Source organism: Diabrotica undecimpunctata, chromosome 10 (genome assembly GCF_040954645.1).
Source record: "Diabrotica undecimpunctata isolate CICGRU chromosome 10, icDiaUnde3, whole genome shotgun sequence".
Classification (NCBI taxonomy): domain Eukaryota; kingdom Metazoa; phylum Arthropoda; class Insecta; order Coleoptera; family Chrysomelidae; genus Diabrotica; species Diabrotica undecimpunctata.
This window is the reverse complement of record NC_092812.1, coordinates 58,506,831-58,529,799: the sequence shown is the minus strand read 5'-3', so window position 1 is coordinate 58,529,799 and position 22,969 is coordinate 58,506,831. Positions and strand designations below refer to the sequence as shown.

Below are 22,969 nucleotides of genomic sequence, written 5' to 3'. Positions count from 1 at the left end.
TTGAAACATCTGTCAAATTTTTAGTTAAAAAGAAGAAATATGTTCATACATCAGAGAAATGTACTAAAATTGGTTGTTGTTTATTTTTAAATTTTATATATAAATTCTGCGTTAAACGTTATAGAATTATTTCTTCTATAATTTAACACATATGAAATATTCGAAAAATGTTAAAGTTTGGCTCAAAACATGACAGCAATATTGTTTATAAGTGTACTGTTAGGCTCCTTGAAGATACAGAAATCCTAGAGTGTGAATATAAGGTAAGTTAAATTTATAATACAACATACATTTTTAATGAAGAGTATGTGTTTTAGCCTCAACATAAAGGAATATATATATTAGAATATGTGTGTCAACAGCTTAATCTCATAGAACAAGACTATTTAGGATTACGCTATGTGGACAATCAAGATCAGAGAGTAATAAAACACCAAATAACATTTTTCTATGACAATACATATATCCCCCTATAAGGCAGTGTTTTATACAGTAGATATCTGTTATTTTATCATCAGAAAACTGGAAACCTTTATATGTTACACCAGGGTTTTATTATGTGCTTCACAAATCACTTACATAGCATAAAAGTAAATTAAAGTTTGGGGAATATTCCCATTTTCTTACAAGATATTTTCTTTGATTTTTCATCATTTAAGACATTTTATGTATGATGTTTAACTTTTAAATATAAATGTCATTTTAAACAAATTGATATAAGTAGTATATTAGAGAAAAATGTATCAACATTTACAAATATCTGAATGGATAGAACTTCAAACTTCTTGAAAAGCTAATGTGATTTAAGAGAATAATATGTAAGTTACACTTCAAAGTTCAAGAAGAAGTTCTCTGAAGCTGCTCAAATATATCTAGAAATAATTCAATACTATAATTTGAGTGTAGGGATATACCTGATTGTAAGTTTTAATACCAATGGAATGACTGAGGATCTTATACTAGAGCAAACCAAGCAAATCTATTATCTAAAATAATATGGTGCAAAACTTACAAAGAAAAGCTAATAAAAAATGAGTTTGTAATGATATTATTTGTGTTAAGTCTTGGTTCAATGATGACTAGTGATGGGAAATAAATTTAATAGTTTTAAATTATATTGTTTTGTTTTTTAGTTTAAACTTTTAATAAAAATTGTTTACCATGTGAAAATTTTGTAGTATCAGTTGTATAACATGATTTCACACCAAATAGTAGTTTAGGAGCCTAATTTATATGGGGATAGATGTTTTAGTAACCTAGGAACACAAGGCAATATTATAAATATATATAGTATTGGTTTTAAATAATAACAAAAATATCTTGAAAGTGTCTATAAGACAGGTGTATTAAAATTTATCCTACTATAAATATATACAAATTTCAATTTCTACTAAAAACCCTTGTAACTCATAACTTTTCTACATGGGAGTAAGATAAGCTAAAAGGAAAAATACCTTACTTTTAACTTACTACAAAAATACCTGACTTTTAATTTTCTAGGAAGAAAAATAAAAATATGAAAATGTTTGTTTTGAATATTTTGACTTAAGAATTGAGAATGTTGACTGACAATTGTTTTATTCATATTACTTTCAGCTTTTAAAATTTTTAAATTAAACTGACAAATACATATGCAATGATTAAATTATGGACTTAAACTCTCTCTATCTTTTTGTGACAACAGTCAGTATGCCAAAAAATATAGTGTTTTAGAAGAATTTATCACAAAGATAAGTTGTAATATGAAATGTGAAAAATATGTCACTCTTAAACTATATAGAAATTCTTAGAGATGAAGTTGGAACAAAATCTGGGCAAATTTTTCAAGCAGGAATTGTTTGTTGTCAAGTTTAAAATTCATAGTGGCCATTAGTTTCATAACCAGCATCAAATTTCATGGGAATGCTTAGAAAAAGTAATCTAACTAACTAATATTTGTCAACTGATCTCAGTAGGTTGAGCAGTTATTGAGTAGTAGGCTTTGATTTATAATAAAGTATTTATCTCTGTGATTTTAAAATGTGAGTGTCAGGTTATTACAAATTATTTTCAGTTACATCTGTAGATTGTATTATTATAAATTGTCACCTCCAATGAATTTTCAACTGAAAATATGTTTAGATTTAGCTAGTTTAACTTAAATATATGTCAAACATGTCCTTCAAAATATTTAGAAAATTTCCATTCACACACATTTTCAAAAGACTAAACTAATTATTTAAAAGTTTGTATATATTTACAATATTAGTTTCCTCTGCTAATTATGAGTATGATAATTATGATCAATCTTTTATTGTCTAAATATATACTATATAATTATATAATACCCATAGTCAAAAAAACCAAAGAAACAAAATTATTAAAATATATTTTTAAAAGCAAATTAAATATTTTTACCTTGTGGACCATCTACAATATATTTCTATCTGTACTCATCTGTAAGTAATTATCTTTCTTGTTTCTGGTAGGAACTTAATTTAACAACATAGAACTTAAGAGCTTGATAAGAAACTCAAAGAAGAATTACTTACCACATTCTACCTGCCTTACTAATTAATATTCTCATACTTTTAGCACTGGTTGGATCTGGGAAAATCCATTTGTAAGCAAGTAAAAGATCTTGATCCAGTTTTATTCAGTTTTAGGGTAAAGTTTTACCCTCCTGATCCCTTTAGACTTAAAGAAGAAATTACAAGATATCAAATATTTCTACAGCTAAAACGGGACCTATTGCATGGTCGATTGTATTGTGGTCCAACTGAAGCTGCTATGTTATCAGCATTGATTTTACAAGGTACAATTTTTTTTAATATTCTTTAAATTTGTAAATTTTATAATTTCCTCTATCTTGTAGCAAATTTGAAAACAAATTTCTACAAGAACAGTTCTAAGTACTATCTAATTAATTCCATTGCTTTTTGTTACATTTTGTTTAATTTTAAAGGTGTAAATCTTGACTAGGCCATTTCTTGATATTTAATGATGCCACTGAGACCCATCTATTAATCATTCACATTTCTCTTGTATCCTCTGGAACGTGGGACCGACAATGGCAGAGTTTTAGGAAAATTATACTGAGTGATAAAGAATATGGTCAATATTTTTTTAATTTTCAACTTTCACTCCATATTTTTTAAACAAGCACCATTTTCCCAAAGCATTTTTGTTGAAACATCTTATTTTTAGCAGAGAATCTTCATTTATTCTATGTCTCAATATTCATGGGACATACTGTATAAAGTATGCTTTTTTAAGTATGATTATTATTTTGTTCCAAAAACTGTTTTGCTCAATAGAGCATAATTTTTTTTTCGAGAATGTTACATCAAAACTTACTTTAGAAAAGCAACTGTAGATAAAACACATTGTAGATTTCTGTAAATACTCTAACAACTTAAAAAATTGGGGTCAAAAATTAATTCTTTGATTACAGTCCATTAAATTAAAAATTTGCATTTTCCGAAGATTTTTTTACAATTTCAGGCGAATTTGGTGATTATGACCCTGAGATTCATTTAGGCAATTATGTTTCTGATCTTAAAATATTATTAAAACAAACTGAAGCAATAGAAGACAAAGCAATGGAAATACATCAAAAGCAGTTAAAAGGTCAAAGTCAGAGCCAAGTGGAAACAGCTTTTTTAAAGTTAGCTTGTCAACTTGACACATATGGTGTTGACCCTCATCCAGTAAAAGTGAGTAGGTGGGGGTGTGCCACAGCAATTATAAACAATATGTAGTCATTTATTTCTGATAGCATTCTAATATATTTGTTTTTAACTTAGAGTTTAGATTTATCATCCAATCTTTAAGATTGATTCATTGTCATGAATTATTTTGTTTTATTTTTATTAGTACCTTTTAAACTTTTACATCATCTCCAAACATTATCATATTATTACTACATGTTCTACATTGTTTACTTATATTTGCTTACTTTGATTCCAGCTGTTTTCTTTCGCTGCATTAATTAATTTTGAGTCAATTGCTGCATTAATTAATTTTGAGTCAGTTGCTGCATTAATCAACTATTCTAAGGTCCCTCCCCAGCTATTGAAAATGGACTCAGAATCTTGGATATCACACCAGTTTTGTATGTTTCTAAGCCAGGAATGTAATTTTCTTTCAAGTCCTCTTTTACCCCAAATATTGCCTGTGAGTACATGTTTTAAGAGAGAGTTCCTTGATATGTGTCCCAAATAAACCTTGCACTATTTCATTCATCAGTTCTCTGTCTACTTCAGCCTATCGCAACACCTCTTCATTGGGAACTCAGTCGATCCACAATATTTTAAGTAGTCTTCTGAAAATCCACATTTTACATGCTTCAATTCTATATATTGATTTTACTTTTATTGGCCATGTCTCTGCAGCATACAATAATATTGGCCAGACATAAAACTTAACCACACGAAATCTTATTTAAAGACACCTCTGGCCAAATGAGATATTTATTGAATTTGAAACAAATGAATACATCCTTTCTCCGATTGTATCCCTTTTATACCAGGAGTTGCATACAAAATAGTGCCTCTCTCGTACCTAATCCACGCTTAAAACCAAAGAGCAATTCTCCACTAATCTCTTCACATCTTTTATATATTTTCGGATACTATTAAGAAATGCTTTCTTAAAGATCATAGCTCATGAGACTAGTAGGTCTGTGTTCTTCGCAACTCTTTGCTTCTTAGGAATAGCAACAAATATTGACTTTAGTCAACCCCTAGGGATGTGCCCGCTGTCATAAATTTTGTTGAAAAGTTCACACAGGATTTTCATATCCATCAACTTCAGCATATATGTTATCATGGCCAGGTGTTTTTCTATTTTTAAGATGTGTTATGGCATATTCCATTTCTGATTCGAGTATGATTGCTCCTGTAAGAATTTTTGTACTGCCATTGTTATTTTTTTTCTATTGGACGATTGTCATTAAATAGGTCTTGTATATAGCTCTTACAAGTGTTGCATAGCTCTTGAGGATCAATTATCTAAACATCCATATGACCTAACAAAGGTTATATAAAATAAATAAAGGTTTAATATGTATTAATCTTATGTTTTATAACAATATATAAGTTTATGATGTTAAAACTTTTCCATTGTCTTTTATGGGGCATCTCTGAATGAGTACATTAATGTGAACAGCTTTTGTGTTATTTACTGAAGAAGAGAAACTGTAACTTATCTTTTGGCAATATTGTTTAGTGTTGGTTTGGCACACCCGACGTGTAGAACAGTTGTCTATTTTTTTTTATTCAAAAGGGATTGTTGCAGGACCAAAAGAGAAGTCAACTTTACCTAGGAATCAATTATAGTGGAATTTTAACCTTTCAGGGCAGCAGAAAGACACATCATTTTAGATGGCCTGACATACAGAAAATTAATTATGAGGGAAAGGTTTTTATAATTCATCTTAACTACAATGATGTAAGATATTCAAATATATATTTAGTTACCGGCAGAAATATCCTCCCAAAATTTTCCGTTAATTTGAGAATTTTATTAAAAACATTGATCAAATTGAGATATTTTCTTTTATTTAAACACTGTTGTCAGATTGTGATTATAGATAATTTATCAATTTCTAATTAATAATTCACATACAGTCAAATAGTAAAATATTAAAAATAACTCAGAATGTCATCATCATTTCTTGGAATTTAGTGTCTGCAATTTCGAAACTATGCTATACACAATATTTGTAATTTGTTACATTATTGGTTCTACCTCGATGTATGCTATCACTAAGTATTATTGACTGTGATAAATTACAATACACAGAAAATATTCCAGATATTTATAACTGAAATACATGTAGGTATATAAAATATATACATATATATACATAAATATATATTTAGAAAAATTTTTGGTAGGATAATTTTTTGTCTATGAGTATGTATGTATAGAAAAAATATTTTTAGCTATCATTTACTTTTTATAGAAAAAACATACAGTAGGCTTCAAGTGCCCTTCAGGCCAAGCATGTAGACATGTTTGGAGATGCGCCGTTGAACAGATGTTATTTTTTACGTAAGTTATTAACTCTTTGATATTTATTTAGCACACTTGTTAAGCACTGCATTTAGTTTAAAATCATTTAGAAATATTGCAAACAAAAACAACTCATACAATTTCAAAATGTAATGATAATAGTAATACAACAGTTGACAAAATATAATACTGTTAGTAAACTGTATAAGATTATATTGGGAAACTTTTTTTGCTTTGAAATTAATTAAAAAACGATGCGTCCCTCCAAAACTAAAATAATTGCTAAAAATGGCTCTATGGAAATATATGTGTGACAAACCAAATGAGTGGGAGCAGTTTTGAACAAAACTCGGTTCTATTGTGAGTGATACATATTGCATGGGCCTGGATAGGTAAGAGGACACGCAGTGACTTATAAAAAACTTCTATAGTCTGGTTATTTGTAAAAGCTACAGATCTTAAGGCTTTCAAAAGTCCGTACAAGAGAACATTACAAGAAACACTAAAAGAAGACAAACTATAGATCTCAGAAGAGATAATTACTGAACAAAAATATGTTAAATTCACATTTGTTAGAAAAAACGGTGAAAAACAAAATTATTTTATATAGAGTATTGAAAAAGGAAAGAAAACACTAAGAAAAAAGAACATAGATAAACTTCTATAAAAATAAGAATTAAAAGCACATGAATGGATTCGTGCCGATCTGAGACCGTGAGTTCCGTGGCCGGCTGTACACAAAGCAGAACAGACTGTGCGGGGAAGTTTTCATCCCCAACACGACGAATATTAGTGTCTAATAGAGAACGTCCTTCGTGTATGTAAATAAATAAGGTACACATAAATAAGGGACTTAAGCTATATTATGAACTGCGGATTTGTTGATTTAACACGACACACATTCATACATCAAACTTACCAAATACTTTAAAGGCAAAAACTTTCGATCAGTATGTGCTGCTGGGACTGACATATGAAACTGGAACATGAGCTTTTAACAACAACATAGTCCACAATCTTCAAGTGACTCAGAGAGCTATGTAACGGAGAATGCTCAACACTAAGCTCAGCGATCACAAGTCCAATGAAGAAATAAGAGGATGAACAAAAGTAAGAGATTTAATCCAAAAGATTGCCATGTTAAAATGGAACTGGGCAGGACACATAGGAAGAATGGAAGATAACCGTTGGACGAAGCGAATGATTGTATGACGACCAAGAGCAAGAGAAGTAGAGGCTGACCTCAAACCTGATGGACTGATGACATCAAGCGAATGGATGCAAAAAACAACAAACTGAAATGAATGGACACACCATTCATACATAAACACGCGCGTACACATGCACACAAAATATCCAGGCACACATGCACATCCACAGCATGCTAAAAATCACCAGACAGCTCCACTACAACTGACTCATCATACAGTGAGATTTGTGCTGCGACTACTTCTGCTTGTGATAGCATTTTGTCCTGACTTCTTGGAATAAAATGGACATGAGACAAAATGGCTGAGAAGGGGACAAAATGTAGAGGGAATAAACAGAGAGGTGACAACAGCCTTGAACTCAGTAGCTGTTCTAAATAGGTCTTAATGACTCCAATCAGGGTCCTACAATTATCTTCAGCATTACTGTTGCTATGGGAGGTTTCGATGTCGCCTTGAGTATACTAGGGCCAAAGAAAAGGTCCATCTGGTGTTGGTGTAGAGCTTGTATATAGCCGGTCTGACGAAGTTCCCAAGACTTGTATAATAGTTAATGGAAGATATAGAATAAGCCAGTTGGCTGCAGTACGATCGGTGTATACAAGACGGTTTCCAGAGAGGAAAAAAACATGAATGGATGGCTTAAAACAAATAATACTGGTAAATCACTATTAATAACAAATAGCCATGTTTATTGAAAATAACGAAATTAAAAAAGATAGAGAAGAGGCCGTAAGCCACATCCAGATGCAGATCCTCAATTAAGTGTAAGTAAGTAAGAGTCCAAGTTGAAAAAATTCACAAAATTACATATTTGGGAACTGCCATAACGGACCAACTAAATCCACACATAGAAGTAAAACGCAGAATAGCAAAAACTATCACCACTTTTCTGAAAATAAAGACATTTCTTTGCAATAACCATCTGAGTTTAGAACTAAGGCAAAGAATTATTAAGTGCTATGTTTGGTCTGTTTTCTTATATAGAGCAAAATTGGGGACCCGAAAAGTATCAAGTATGAACCTAATGGAAGCATTAGAAATGTGCATTTATAGAACTAACGAGGAACTGCTAAGGAGGATCAACAAAGATAGAGAATTACTAATACACCAAAGAAATTAGCAAAAAAAAGGCTTTTTGGTGACAATCTTTGATTGGGTATCTAACAACTGGTTTTAATAAATCTGGTGATAACAATATGTAGTAAGAAAAGTATGCAAAATATCAAACGTCATGTTTTACTTATTATCAACATATAAACAATGTAAGATCGCTATTTGATTTTAAATACTAGAAAGGAAGACCGGTAAGTTATATGGAAAAGTGACAATTTTATTGAAAAAGTATAGAAAATGCTTTAAATGAGAGTTGGTATAGTCGGTTCGCTATATTTACGCGGGTTTCGGATTAAAATTTTTATTGTAAGTACCCAGTTTTAATTACCTGCTCTTTGGGGAAATATCAACTGGTCAAATGAAATGAAAAATAATCCATAACTTTTTTTAATTAAATAATAATGGAAAATCTTTTATATAATTGACAGTATAATAAGGAGAATTACTTCATTAATGTAGTCTAATGTGGCTAATATAAACCTAATAATAATTTTATATTACACTTCACACAGAAAATATGGTCTATGTATATTTGTTCCATGGAGAGAATTTCTAATAAAAAATAAAAAAAATTAACTTGCCAACAAAAATGAAAATTAGTCATTATCATCAAAACTATCATAATCGTCATCATCATCACTGTCATTACCATTAATTGTTATTATGATTGGACTTATTTCGTTTATTTTATTTTCACGAATCCACCAATCTTCTATTAGTTTCTCGCACTTGAATATACAGTTGCACCACACTTCTGGAGTTTCAATTGAAAGTGCCTTTCGCCAAGTTTCCCGAACTGCGTCGTCGCTATAACCGTTAGGCCCAATATGGTTGTCATAATATTGTTTTGCTATTCCCCATATATATTCGATGGGATTAAACTGGCAATGATACGGTGGCAGACGTAAAACTTGATGACCGTAACTTTCAATAATCTGATCCACAACAAAGGTTTTTGGTTTTGCGTGGATATTTGCCAAGCGTAATAATTCTGATTTTAAAATATGTTGTGTAAATGGTATATGTTCCTTTGTCAACCATTCATTAATTTTATTAACAGTCCAAGAATTCGTTGGACTTTTGTTTAATACTTCAGAATGGTAAGGTGCATTGTCTAAAATAATTACGCTGAGCTCACTTAAACCTGGGAGAAGTTTTTCATGTAACCATTTTACAAACATTTCTGTGATCATATTATCGTGATAGTCACTTGATTTTGATTTAGATGAAAATATTAAATTAGCACCTTCTATAAAACCCGATTTCCCTCCTGCATGTAAAATTATGTGTCGCTTCCCTTTTCCATCAGTATGTTTGATAGACTTTACGTTATCATCTTGCCATATTCTCTTGGTTGCACCCTAGAAAATATCCATGTTTCGTCTAAATATATAAAATTTGCCCTTTCTTCTTTTAATTTAGAATATTTTCTTAGAAAGTTAATTCTTTTATGCACAACAGAACTTCTTTCACAAAGGGCTTTTCTGTTATCCTCCTTTTGAAATTTGAAACCCAAATTATGTATCACTTGCCATAGACTTGTTCTGCCAATTTCGTCAAATTTTCTATCTTTTAATTCCGAGAGAATTGTATTTAAGGTCACATGTTCCTTGTTGGCTCGCATTCGATAAATGGTATCACGAATTTCAAATTTTTTTCCATCTGGAATATCTTTCGTTTTCAATGATAGGCGAGTTTTTCGGTGATCTTCTTTCGGCCGTTCATTATTGCGATTTTGTAATACTCCTCTTAGTTTGGTTTCACTAATTCCTAGAGCATCATATACGCGAACAGACATTACCGATTTTAAAGGACCCCCATTTTCTTTTTCATCCGTAAAATACTTATGTACACTACAAATTAGACTATCTACATCTAACACACGTCTAATCATTTTTAAATATTTCCACCAAACATACAATGTCAACATTGGCAAAGAATCAATTCAACTGCAATATTGTAACAAATTTATGCCTACCCTAATGTTATTTCAATGTATTTTAAAATATGACCATTAATGCAGTTTTTACCTAATTTTCTGGGAAGTCGTTTACTGCAACTGGTTATCAATGAGTCATTAGCATAATTTTGTTAATCCGAAACCCGCGTAAATATAGCGAACCGACTATAAAGTCATTTTTGTTAATTTGTTGCTTAATTATTGCAAATATAGCTTCAAAAGTCGATTTTTAAAAAATTTTTAATAAACATTCTAAAAATCACAAAAAATTTCGCGTGAAAATAGCGACAATATCACAAATATTCTTCTATAAAAATTTCAAAAAGCTACACTGCAGTTTTTGTAATAGTTATTGCAGAATTTAAATTGTTTATATCAGAATATCAGAAAGATTTGAAGAGAAAGGCCTATATTATCAAACTAAATCATTTAACGATTAAAAAGTGTATTGTCTCTACATCTTCGTAAAAATTTGATTGCATTTTGACAATGTGCCAGTTTTTCGTAAAGAATTTCCAATTTCCGAAAATTTTTAATAACGCTGTGCCCATAACGGTTTCGTAATATTGCTCTGAAGCTATTTTCTTGTGTTATCAAAAGCAGTTGTTAGATACCTGTACCAAAGAACGTCTTGGGAACATCGTTACTTCCCATGACTATTAAAATGTCTTATTTGGGACATATATTGATGGGAAATCGATATGGAATATTGCAACTGGTTCTTAAAGGCAAAATTGAAGATAGGATTGGTGTAGGAAGAAAGCAGGTTTCTCCAAATAGAATACAATTATTCCATGTGACAGAAGATTGAGAAGCCTTCGCAAAGGCGATCGCCAAGTCCTAATAATTCTGATATGGCACGCGATGAAGAAGAAAAGAGGCATAAGAGAAAATACGGATGGGAGGTACAAAATCAAATGTCAAACATATGGGTTCTATAGGCCATATACTTGGACAATGTTATCTATTTTTAATGAGATTAAACCACAATTTTAATTGAAAATGCGTTATATTAATACCAGAAGTGATCAGGTGAAAGGAAGAGAGCTGTTACATAATGTTTAGATTACTTTCTGTTGGAGAATCACTTCTTTAAGTATAAAAAATCTATAATTTTATACAGCCTAACTTTTAGACACTTTTGATTTGACTGTGCAATTTGGAAGCTTGATTACATATATCATAACATAATGAACATAAATAACAAATTTAACGATTATGCTTTTATGTTGAAACTAGATTCAAATAATTTTTGTTTGTAATAAAGATTAGTTTCCACCAGAGCACCAATAGTAGCTTCGCTAGTTTAAAAAAGAGTATTATTATATTAGTTTGCCAACTAGCTCTGATGCCCCATCAGTGGTAACCGGAGGAGGATTCTTTTCCTGGGGTACTAAGTTCAAATACACTGGTAGAACAGAAAAAGAAATATTAGAAGATAGTGGTTCCCCGTCTAGGGAGGAACCGAACATTCAGCGCTCTTCTAGTGTTAGGAGAAAAGCCTCTAGTGTACCTGCTACTCCATCTACACCCTTACAGCCTCATTTAGGTAAATAGAGCGTTTAGAATTTAGTTTTAAGCTATTTTTCAAACGAGGAGTCCTACAAACTTTGATAGTTCAATTAAAATGTATTAATAGTATATTTAAAAGGAAAAACAATGTATATTTAAATGGTCATCAGCACTTGTGGGCCCTTGGTGTAATTGTTACATTATTTTATAAAATATACTGTATAGGTGTGATTTCGTTTCGACGGCCAGCGTTTGCGGCTCGCCGTCACGTCTATCAACGACTGCTAGCCATTACGGTTACATGTTTTGCTTAAATCGTCTGCCATTGGCGTTTTGGTAGTCGTTTATAAAGTTGTGAAGTGAAAAGTGGTCTTTTAATGGATTCAGAAACATTAGCAGCACCCATTTTGATAGATCAAGAAGATGATGATATTCGGTGGTTGTTCTGCACACGAGAACCAACCCAGGAATTGTACAAATTGAGAAGATAAGAAGGTTATTACACCATACATATTGAAACTCATCTTACTCAACTCAAATACCGATAAAGAAGTCCGAAAACTTTACTGTCAAAGTGGTTAATTCGGCTTCTAGAATGACTGTTACGCCAAGGCCGCAATTAGAGCGTTGTAACTCAATATAAATTAATTTTAGCAAAGTTTTTAGGATTCCTTTGTAGATAAACTGTTTTTTTTACCTCTTAATTTAGTAGATTATTTCATCATTAGCTCTTAGTGTTAACTAACATTTGAAAATAGTTTAAAGTAGAGAAATCAACGATAAAGTAACAAATAACTAATAGTCCTACTAAATATCGGAGATAAGCAATTAAACTGGGTATAAAATTGGCTGCATTTGAAAATTTTTTAAGCCAAACTAAAATTTAATATGTATAATGTACACTTAAAGGAGTTTTAGTTATCTATTATCTCAGAAAGGCTAAAAAAACGGAAATTAGAGTGAAACTATGAGATTTTAGAACCACTGATATATGATTGCCACAATTGTTGGTTTAAAAATAATATAATTTGCCAAAGAGAAATGTTGTATATGCTACAAAAATAACTAAGAAGGTTATTCAGACTTCTCCTTCCTCATTCCACTAGAATTTCTCAGAATTCTCCCAGATTTTGAAATAGTATGTTTTCTCTCCCCTGGGTCTGCTGGTTATTTCATTACAGGACCTAGCTACTGCAGATTTATAAACGATTTCATATTTTTTCATTCAGCGTAATATCTCAGACAACGATAGGAAAACTACGGAAGGGGTGCTAAGAATCCCCGCAAGGATGAGCCACCCGAATGTGGCAAATAACTATATAGACACCAAGTACTTTTTAAATTTGGGGACATGGAATGTGAGGAATGTATTCGAACAAGGAAAGACTCACAACACGATTAAGGAAATTAACAGACTGAACCTAGAAATATTAAGCATAAACGAAATGCGCTGGCCAGGTTTCGGTAAAAGTTGGTCATTAGGCCAGTAAAGTAAAAAAACTGAAAAAAACTATATGTTAGGTGTTTGAAGGTTCTAAAAGGTATCTGAGCGATAGCTGATAGCAAATCCTTTAAGACTTACAGCTGATTTTGCTTTTTTTTTTAACAATCATAAAAACTGAAAAAACCATTTTTGTCTATAAAAGTCATATAAAGTCGTATTTTATATATTTTGTCTACAAAATATATAAAAAACGTTTTATAGACAAAAAATGAATTTTCTCACTTTTTACACAACAAATACATTTTACAGAATAAAATGTAATTATAAGTATGAATTTTACATGCACACATATAGACACACACATATACATGTAGATAAAGACATCCATATCTCGGTGTATCTATGGCAGATAAACCCACTAAGATGCTGTTTATGGGCGAGCAGTCTGTCTCACAAATAAAAAACAGCCCTCTATGACTTAACCTTAAGTTAATCTTAGGTACAAAGAACATTATGTAGTTAATGAAGAATAAATTTTTATATTTTAAGTTATTCATGACAACATATGAAGAGCTTTTTTACAAAACTGCATAAATCCATTTCCGGCTAAAATACATTTTTTGTTGAATTTCGAGAGTTTGGTCTGCCTTAGATCTTGTGTATAAGTTTAATGTGTTAAAAGTTAATATTTCCCATTTAATTTGAGCCTAACAATCACGTTTCTTCCACAAAACTTAATTAACCCACTTAAAAACCTTTACCCCATGTTCACTCTTTTTTTATACAAAACTTATTTCCTTCTTTAGCTAACCATTAAAATTAGTTTTTGTTTTACAAAACTGCATAAATCCTCTGGCCTGCAGAACTATCCCTCCACTATTTTCGTTTGGTTTTAAAAGCATCCTCTAGAATTAGATGTTGACTCATGAAACAAAATATAATATTCGTTAGTTCTAAAACTACTCACGGGTCGCACTGACAGTGTGTAGAGTAGCCATGCCATGCCACGTTGTATGAGATTATCAGTACTTTTCCGTTAGATGAGACGGGATGTTGTGAATTCGTTGTATGTCAACGTTGTTTCTGTGTTTTGCGTGTTATTTTGAGTTGGATACTGTTGCTAATTTATCGGTGCGATCTAAAAAAAGACGATCCATCAAAACAAGTAAGAGAGAGCGTTCAAAAATTATGAAGTACAACGATAGTGATCCCCATTTAGTGTTTTTAAAACAGAAGACCAGACCATGTGCCCATAATTCGAAAAATCTTCGTTGTGCTACGGTATCCTACGATGATATAAAAATTAATCGACAAGCAGTCTACATGGCAGAGGGTAAAGAGAAACAAGATCTTGTTTTGATGGAATATATCTCTGCTTTCGAGCCCCAAAGAAGAAGGGGAAGTGGTGCGAGTGTCTCTGTGGAAACAGAAACACATGATTCCTGTCTGTAAAAAGTTTTTTGCTTTCTCAATGGGTGTACCTGCCTCTCGACTACTGTGGATTGCAAAGGTCGTCTATCAAGGTCTGCTGTCCAAAGAAAATAGAGGTAAACGCGATATCTCCAACAGACACATAGCTATATTTTGTTAATGGAAATCAATAAAAATAATGTTAATGAACGTTTTATTTCTCTAAATCTAACCTCAATTGATTACGTTCTCTGAAATTTCGATAATTTTGGGTACAACAGCTGCAGCAAGTTTTTACGTCTCCTGAAAATTTTTGAAAAGTGGATTTATGCAGTTTTGTAAAAAAAACTCCTCATATACAAACAGCATTGCTTGCATTCTCCGTCTCTGTTCCAGTGCTACAAATTTAAAAGTTTCAACCATACTTCTGAAAGACACCAAGTAATGATAAGAGTTACATTTTCTAACATACAGGTATCTTAAAAATCTTTTTTGTACCTTTTTGAGCTAAATCTATATTTATTTCTGCATGAGGTGCGCATACTACAGAAGCATACTCGAGGTGTGGTCTATCCAAGGAGTCGTATAATTTAATTATGCTATCTATCATCTTAAAATGTTTTGCTATTTATCATAATTCATCATCATCATTGGTGCTACAGCCCTATAAAAGAGCCTCGACCTTCCCAAGTCTATTACGCCAGTCAGTTCTATCCATTGCCAACTGTTGCCGGTTTGCTGCGCCTATTTGTCTACCATCCTCATCTACACCATCCCTCCATCTGAGTTTTGGCCTACCCCTACTTCTACTTCCCACAGGTTGCGACATAAGGATTCTTCTAGGAGGGTTGTTCTGTTGTGATCTTGCCAGATGTCCTGCCCATCTTCCTATTTTGATAAAGGATACTACGTCTTTACCACCAAATATATGTTTATATCTGTGAATATCTCGTAGTTGTACCTCCTTCTCCAAACACCATTTTCACAGATGCCACCGAATATTCTTCTCAGGATCCTTCGTTCAAATATAAGCAGGAGATTTTCATCTGCCTTGGAAATGGTCCATGTCTCCGACCCATATGTCAACACTGGTTGTATAAGGGTTTTGTTTATGGTTATTTTTGTTTTTTGGCTTTCTGCTTCTCATATGTCTACTCAGTCCAAAATAGCATTTGTTTGCTAGGATTATTCTTCGCTTGATTTCTTCCGTCATGACGTTCTCCTTGGTGATCAGAGAGCCTAAGTATGTGAATTTGTCCACCACTTCAGGGGTAGAATTATCAACCGTGAATTGGTGGCCGATGTTTCTAGCTCTATTGTTGGGTGTTGATGCCATTATCTGATGATTATTTATCATAATTACAAATCCTAATATCCTAAAAGCCTTATCAGTAGTGATGTGATAATGTTCATTGAAGTGCAAATTTTGTTGAAAATTCACACCAAGATCTTTACACACTGATTTTCTTGGAAATTCTTTATTATTTATATCATAAGTCATTTCTATAAAGTTCCTGTTGCGTGTGAAGGTCATCACTGAACATTTATCAACATTTAGATCCATTCTATTTATCTGAAAACAATTAAATACTGCATTTAAGTCCAGTTGTAATAGTTGGCAATCACATTGATTTTCTACAACTCTAAACATCTTAAAATCATCTTCAGCATTAAGCAAGACGAAAATTTGTGACATCTAGAAAGATCATTTATAAAGCAAGCAAATAAGAGTGGTCTTAGGTTGCTGCCCTGAGGAACTCCTGACGTTACCAATTATTCCTCTGAGAAAGAATTACCAACTCCACTACCAACTGTTAGATATGTATTCAGAAAAATTACTGCATTAATTGAAAGGCTGAATGTGCCTTTCAATGTGTTTTTCTAATAACAAACCATAATCAACCCTATCAAATGCTTTTACACAATCAGTGAAGATATCCATTTGCCTTTTAGTGTTTATGGCATCTGCAGCAGATTGTGTGAATATACATAAGTTTGTAATTGTTTATCTATCTGGTAGAAATCCATGTTGATATTGATTGAAAGAATTGACAAAATGTTGTAATGAGTTGTTATATAAGATAGATTCAAATATTTTTGCAAGAGAATTTAAAATACTAATAGGTCTGTAATTTTTTACATCATTTATATTACCAGATTTGAAAATAGGAACTGTAATGGTATCTTTTAATTTTGTAGGAAAAGTATTAGTTTGTAAGCTAGATTAAAAAAACAAAGCAAAATCAGCTGTACGTCATCAAGGATTTGCAATCAGCTATCCTTCATATACCTTTTAGAACCTTCAAAAACCTGTATAAGATTTTTACGTGAAATCGATGATGTTTTCACATATTGACTGGGGTACATGGATAAAACGATATATTACGCCGGAAATGACACCCGAAGTACCTGGAGATCACCACAGGATAACGAACAAAATTTAATTAGAGATCAGATCGAATTTATATTAATCAACCTAAGATTTAGATTCCCTTCTAACCGTTAAGACTTACTCTGGTGAAGATAGAGTATAACCTCCAAGTCTAAAACATGACGGGTTAAAAGAAATAATAAAATCCAAAAGTTCTGAGGCGAAAACTCAGTTGATCATTTAAAACGAAATACGTACTTAGGCTTCAACTTGTATAAATCAAGAAATGAAAAATTAACATTAGAAATGAAAACAACTGAGAATGTGAAGATTATGTGGAGCAAAATCAAATATTCTGTTATAAAGACAGAACGACACTCTACAAAAGAAAGAAGAAAGCCACAAACTTGGATGAAGAAATACTGGAAATCATGGAACAAAGAAGTAAATATAGAACAAAATTAATGAGGAACAAGTAAAAGAGGCTAAGGAAAAGTGGATGATGGAAACATGCGCTGAGATGGAGGAATTACAGAAAAAAATAGGTACCTTATATAAAAAAGTTATACAAGTAATGAAAATAAATAAAATACACAGAAATTTGGCCAAATTACGGATTGTTGTGAAGCTTGTATCTCAGGTAAAAGGGGGCAAATTCGTCTATCAGTGTTTTATCCGTATACATGCATTCGAAAATGTATCTTTAAAATTTCAATGTTTCACTATACTAAGTATGAATAAAGTTTATATTCTTTGCCATATGAATTGATCAATAAAAATTACACGATGCTTAGGCTATTGTAGCTTGCCAAGATCAAGCCATTCAGATGTGGGTGGATCCCGAATGGAGTCTAGTAATAGTACTGGGTTGTTGTCTGGATTGGACAATAACCCATCCCAAATCTACAGTGATGTTGCTGCCTTAGAAACTGTTACCGAAGATCAAGAAGCAATAGGTGCTACTAAATTACGCACTACAGGTGAGAAAATTTTTTTATTCTTGTTATCATCTTTTAACCTGATTGATTTTGAGACTATAGTAATGACGACATACGATAAACTATTGTATAAACACTAAAAATATCCTCGATATATCGAACAGTTTCCAAATAGAAAACTTATTAATCGTGATGTGTGCGTACCTATACCGGGTGTACCAAAATGAAAGAAGCGGGACGGTCGAATATTTCGCAAAATTTACATCGGATTGAAAAACATAAAAAAAAGGTGTTCAATATTTTTTCAAAAGTTCAAATTTTTTTCTTTTTTAGTGTTAAAAGACGATTCAATGGACCGCTTTAGCGATTATTATTTTCGTGATTCGTTCGAGCACTCCTCTTCAGAGTCCCAATTGGTTGACAATTACAGAGGATACGAGACAACTAATCCATCACATCGCTCGAGTAGGAGTCCAACGCCTTTATCGCATTCTCATGTCGACTCTGGAAGAATATACTTACCTTGTGCAGCTCAGTCAATCCCACCACCTGTCAAAAAACCCAAGAAGTTTAATATTTTAGGAGCTTTTATACCTTCTTTAGTAATAGTTTTGGTATTGGCTCTTATATCTACGATAATCGTCCTTGAAAGTGACTGGGAGTTTTTCAATAGTGTTAGAAATGTTCCAGAGATAATGTCGCTTAAATATCAAGTTTACGAACCCATTAAGCAGTACTGGAGAAGTAAAATCAGCCTTCTATTTTGAGCTCAGGTTTCTTGGCATAACTATATAAGATCTCATTTATATGAATACTTTTGAGTGATCCAGGGGATGGATTGCATAGAGAACTATTTAAAAAAAGATAGTCCCATTCTGCTGTGACCATCGAGTACCAATTTAATTTAGTACAGGTCAGAATACAAGGAACTTAATGTAAATGGTCTTAAGGATATTTTTTAATTACTAAGGTTAAGAAATAGCTGAATTACATTAGCTTTCTTTTTATAGTTATATAGATAAATATGTTTAAATTGTCAACGCTACTTCCAACAACGACAAGTGATCGAAACTCTTTTCTATGTAACATAAATGAAAAGTGAATAGACAATGAAACGTTTAAAATCTTGAACTTTATATGTATGAAGCAGTATGAATTGTTTGAAATGATCTATATTCTACTTATATTATGTTCTGAACATTCTGACCACCTATTTGTTGCACCTATTTCTGCACTATAATCTAATTTTATTTTCATGGTAACGAGTGTTTCCTTATATTTGAAAACTTTAACGAACTTTTAACAAACGTATTTACTACTATATCTTCCAAAATGTTATCAGAGGCAACTTCCCATCAAACGGTGACAATTTGAATCTTAAGTGATGTGCTCATTGTTGCTTCACTATAGGACCTAGGTCTACTGAGTTCCTTTCTGCCTCAGTTAGTGATAGATCTGTCGTTTGGATGATTTTTAATTGTTTGATGTTCTTTTCTAGCGTTTACATTTTTGTATACTTTATCGAATTTTTCTTCATTCATTTTAGAAATGAATGTGTAACAGAAACTTCATTGATTATGTTAGATGCTTTATCGATTTTTCTCATGACTGCTTCGTGTTATAACTGGAATTCTGCGTTGTATTATGTATAAATAAGACGTGAAAATTTATTCAAGAACGACTAACAAGCAGGGATCACCATTAAAATTAAGACAAAGAACTAACTGAAACATCAAAACTCTCTAAACTAGAAGAATGACAACTGTCAAAACTACTGGACCCTGTCTCTCTTTCCGTTCACGTTTACTAGTGACAGGGTACTTATTATCCATACATAACACATTGGCGATGAGCACTTACTTCATTCGTTTTTGAAGAACCTTTTTGGAACTACTGGAATCTTAATCTCATTCCTCTAATTACTCCTACATCTTCTTTGTGATAAGATGTCTTAGCAGCATTGTAGTCCAGAATACACTTTAAAACATCTGTTTATTATTTAAATATCTGCACGCAATTTACTTTTAGTTTATAAATTATTAAAAAAAAAATTGTTTAGCGATGGTACTAATTGTAACGAGAATTAAACTCACGGTCCGATTTATTTGCACTATATATTTACTACTTGTACTTCCTTCAATTGGTTAATATAATTCCACTATTTGGAAGAGTGATTTCATAGTTTGAAGGCAGAGAAGTGGGGAAAGACGTATGAAAATCCAGTGGCGTACACTCACTTTTATTTCAACGTTAATTATATTATATTTTTTAAATATTATTTGTTCGAAATAGGTCACAATATAAATTTATTTACAGATTTTTACTGAAGTTTCCATCTCTATATCCAAAGACCGTTTTCAAAGATATACACGATAGTTACATTTATTTTAGTTGTTTATTATTATATATTTATATAATATTATTTATATAATCTTATATTATTTATTTTCTTGTTTTTTTCTAACTTTAAAAACGGTCTCTGGAATAGAGATCGAAAAGTCAGTAAATTAACCATGTAAATAGATATATTGTGGCTTATTTTCAAAATTCTCCCTAAAAATACAGAATTCCACAAGCAAAAAGTTATAAAAAATAAATATATCTATCATTTATATATTTGAAAACGGTCTCTTTATACAGATCGAAACGTCAGTAAATTAAACATTTGAGTATATTTTGTGGCTTATTCCCCTAAAAATGCAGAATGCCATAAGCAAAAAGCTATAATTGATGGATTCGACCGTTACTTGATGGAAATTCATTTTATGTAACAATAAAACACTGAAAACTTTGTTTTCGAAACTTCCACAAAATTTATTATAAAATCTTATCACTACAGCTGTTTCGGCAGAGTGCCTTTCTCAAGTGATCTATTTTTGGTATGCATTTACATTTTATAGTCTTTAACGAAACCACTTTATAGTCTTTAACCAACTTGAGACAAACAGTTGTCCCCTCCTCAACCTATTTGGTTAAAGACTATAATGTGTAAATGCATACCAAAAATAGATCACTTGAGAAAGGTACTCTACCGAAACAGCTGTAGTGATAAGAATTTATAATAAAAACAAAGTTTTCAGTGTTTTATTGTTACAAAAAGCTATAAAAAAACAAATAAATTTGCAGAAAGCTTATTGATGCTACCCGGCTGTCGCGGAAGTTACGCTAAAACGTCTATTGACGTGACCTGACCAGGTTCTAATTTTGTTAAGATTCTCTTAAACCAGCGCTCAAATACTTCGGAAGTCATTTCTTCATGATAATCTTCCGTTTTTCTTGACTCATATTGAAGCAAACCATCATCAAGGAACCCTGTATCACTTCCTATATGGATAATGATTAAACGTCGTCCCTTTCCTGATGAAGCTTTTAATCCTGTAAAGCAGCCTTCTATAAATGCTTCGCGTTTACTTTTGACATTTAAATCTTGCCAATCTTTTCCAACGGTATGGCCTTCGTTAATCCAAACTCGTCATCCAAAACAATGTTTTTTCTACCTCTAGTTTTACGTTTTACTTGCTTTTTATTTTCCGATGTACATATTTTTAGGCACATGATAAATACAGCTAATGGATACTTTTGTTAAACTGCTACAAATATCGACCGCTTGGCTAATATTTCATGCCATTTTTCTGCATCATGCAATTTAATTCCTTCATATCGTATCACTACCTTTTCTTCTGACGTTAAAATTTTGCTGTCTCCTCTTGGAACAACTCGGTTGTTCGTCCATTATATTTTAATAATCACAGAATATAATTAAAAATTTACTATAAAACGACACTAATAACACTAGGATTATCACCACAAACTTCAACCGCAAAAAATATAATCACAAAAGGCAACAGAAACACTCCCGCCAGCACCGCCTATGTAAATGAACGTTTGTTGCTTCGGCAGGTGCGGTGGTATTACCGCTACGATGCTTTACAAATTCCCAAGTTGTCAAGTTTTTGAAACGGAATGGGAATGAAATGTAACATATCAATTTTTATCGCTGCGTCGAAGAATTCAGGTTTGTATGACCATGACTGCTACCTGTGAACAAGAATCGGCTACACTGTACGGCATCTTGTGGTTACGTCTGCTATAGAGAAGCCCAAATAAATGTACTAATTATACATTGTATGATTTCTGATGAGAAAACGCAAATTAAACGGTTAGTTTATGGGGGCCGCTGAGTACATTTAAATTCAAGGACATTCGGTGTTTAAACGATGAAATCACTCTTCCAAATAGTGGAATTTTACTATAGGTGGAGTTTTTTAGATAATTCTAGCGAAGTGGTGACTGTAGCCAGTGTTCAATGTCGTACGATTACACCGAAATTGCAGGTAATCCATCCGACCGTTTTCTGTACAGGTCTGGATCTGGATTCTTATTAATATTTATATCGCAAGTTTATTTGTCTTATTTATAATACATGTTACACAAATGTTTGTAAATGCAGCAGTTATCCTTTTTTTTTAAGAGTTTTATTATTCAATTTTATTAATAGATACTAGTAGAGGGATCTTTGTAGATTAAAAAAGATAATCTGTAACTATTTCAATTACGGATTAACATGTTCCAAAAAGCTTTCCAAATATAACGAAACACATAATAAAAACTTTTCACCTTAGATACTGAATTTTATTTAATTGGATAGATTTAGAGTTCAGATCTTGTTTTTGAGTTTTATTATTGTACCATATATTTTATGCCATCCCAAACTGATGTATATTTATATTTTATTATAGGTTTTTGTGGACTTTAATACGTTTGTGAATAAACGTATTAAACACATTATGCTTGTCCATCTATTTATACAATTTAAAGAATAAAAACATGACCTAAAAAATTTACCCAGCAAACAGACTAACTCGATTTTCAGATCAAAAATTGGTAGATTAAATTTTCACATGAATTTGTCGTTAGATAATTCCTCCTCCATATATAACATATCGCTACCTTGGAAAAAGACCGTCATATGTCAAAATGTGAATTTTCAGAAACGGCCATTTAAAAAATTGA

General features: G+C 31.8%; 1 protein-coding gene across 2 annotated transcripts; it reads left to right on the top strand.

The window, feature by feature from the left end:
- Positions 1-36: 36 nt before the first annotated feature.
- Frmd5 (FERM domain containing) lies at positions 37-22,741 on the top strand. Of its 2 annotated transcripts, none has more exons than XM_072545684.1 (9): positions 37-263; positions 318-422; positions 2,575-2,794; positions 3,484-3,695; positions 5,266-5,430; positions 5,948-6,036; positions 11,625-11,830; positions 17,813-17,998; positions 18,290-22,741. In XM_072545684.1, exons 1-9 carry the CDS (start codon positions 168-170, stop codon positions 18,721-18,723), a joined length of 1,713 nt encoding a protein of 570 aa, XP_072401785.1. In that variant the 5' UTR covers positions 37-167; the 3' UTR covers positions 18,724-22,741. The 2 variants fall into 2 exon arrangements, with proteins under 2 accessions (XP_072401785.1, XP_072401784.1); XM_072545683.1 differs by having other exon boundaries at positions 11,613-11,830.
- Positions 22,742-22,969: the final 228 nt, after the last annotated feature.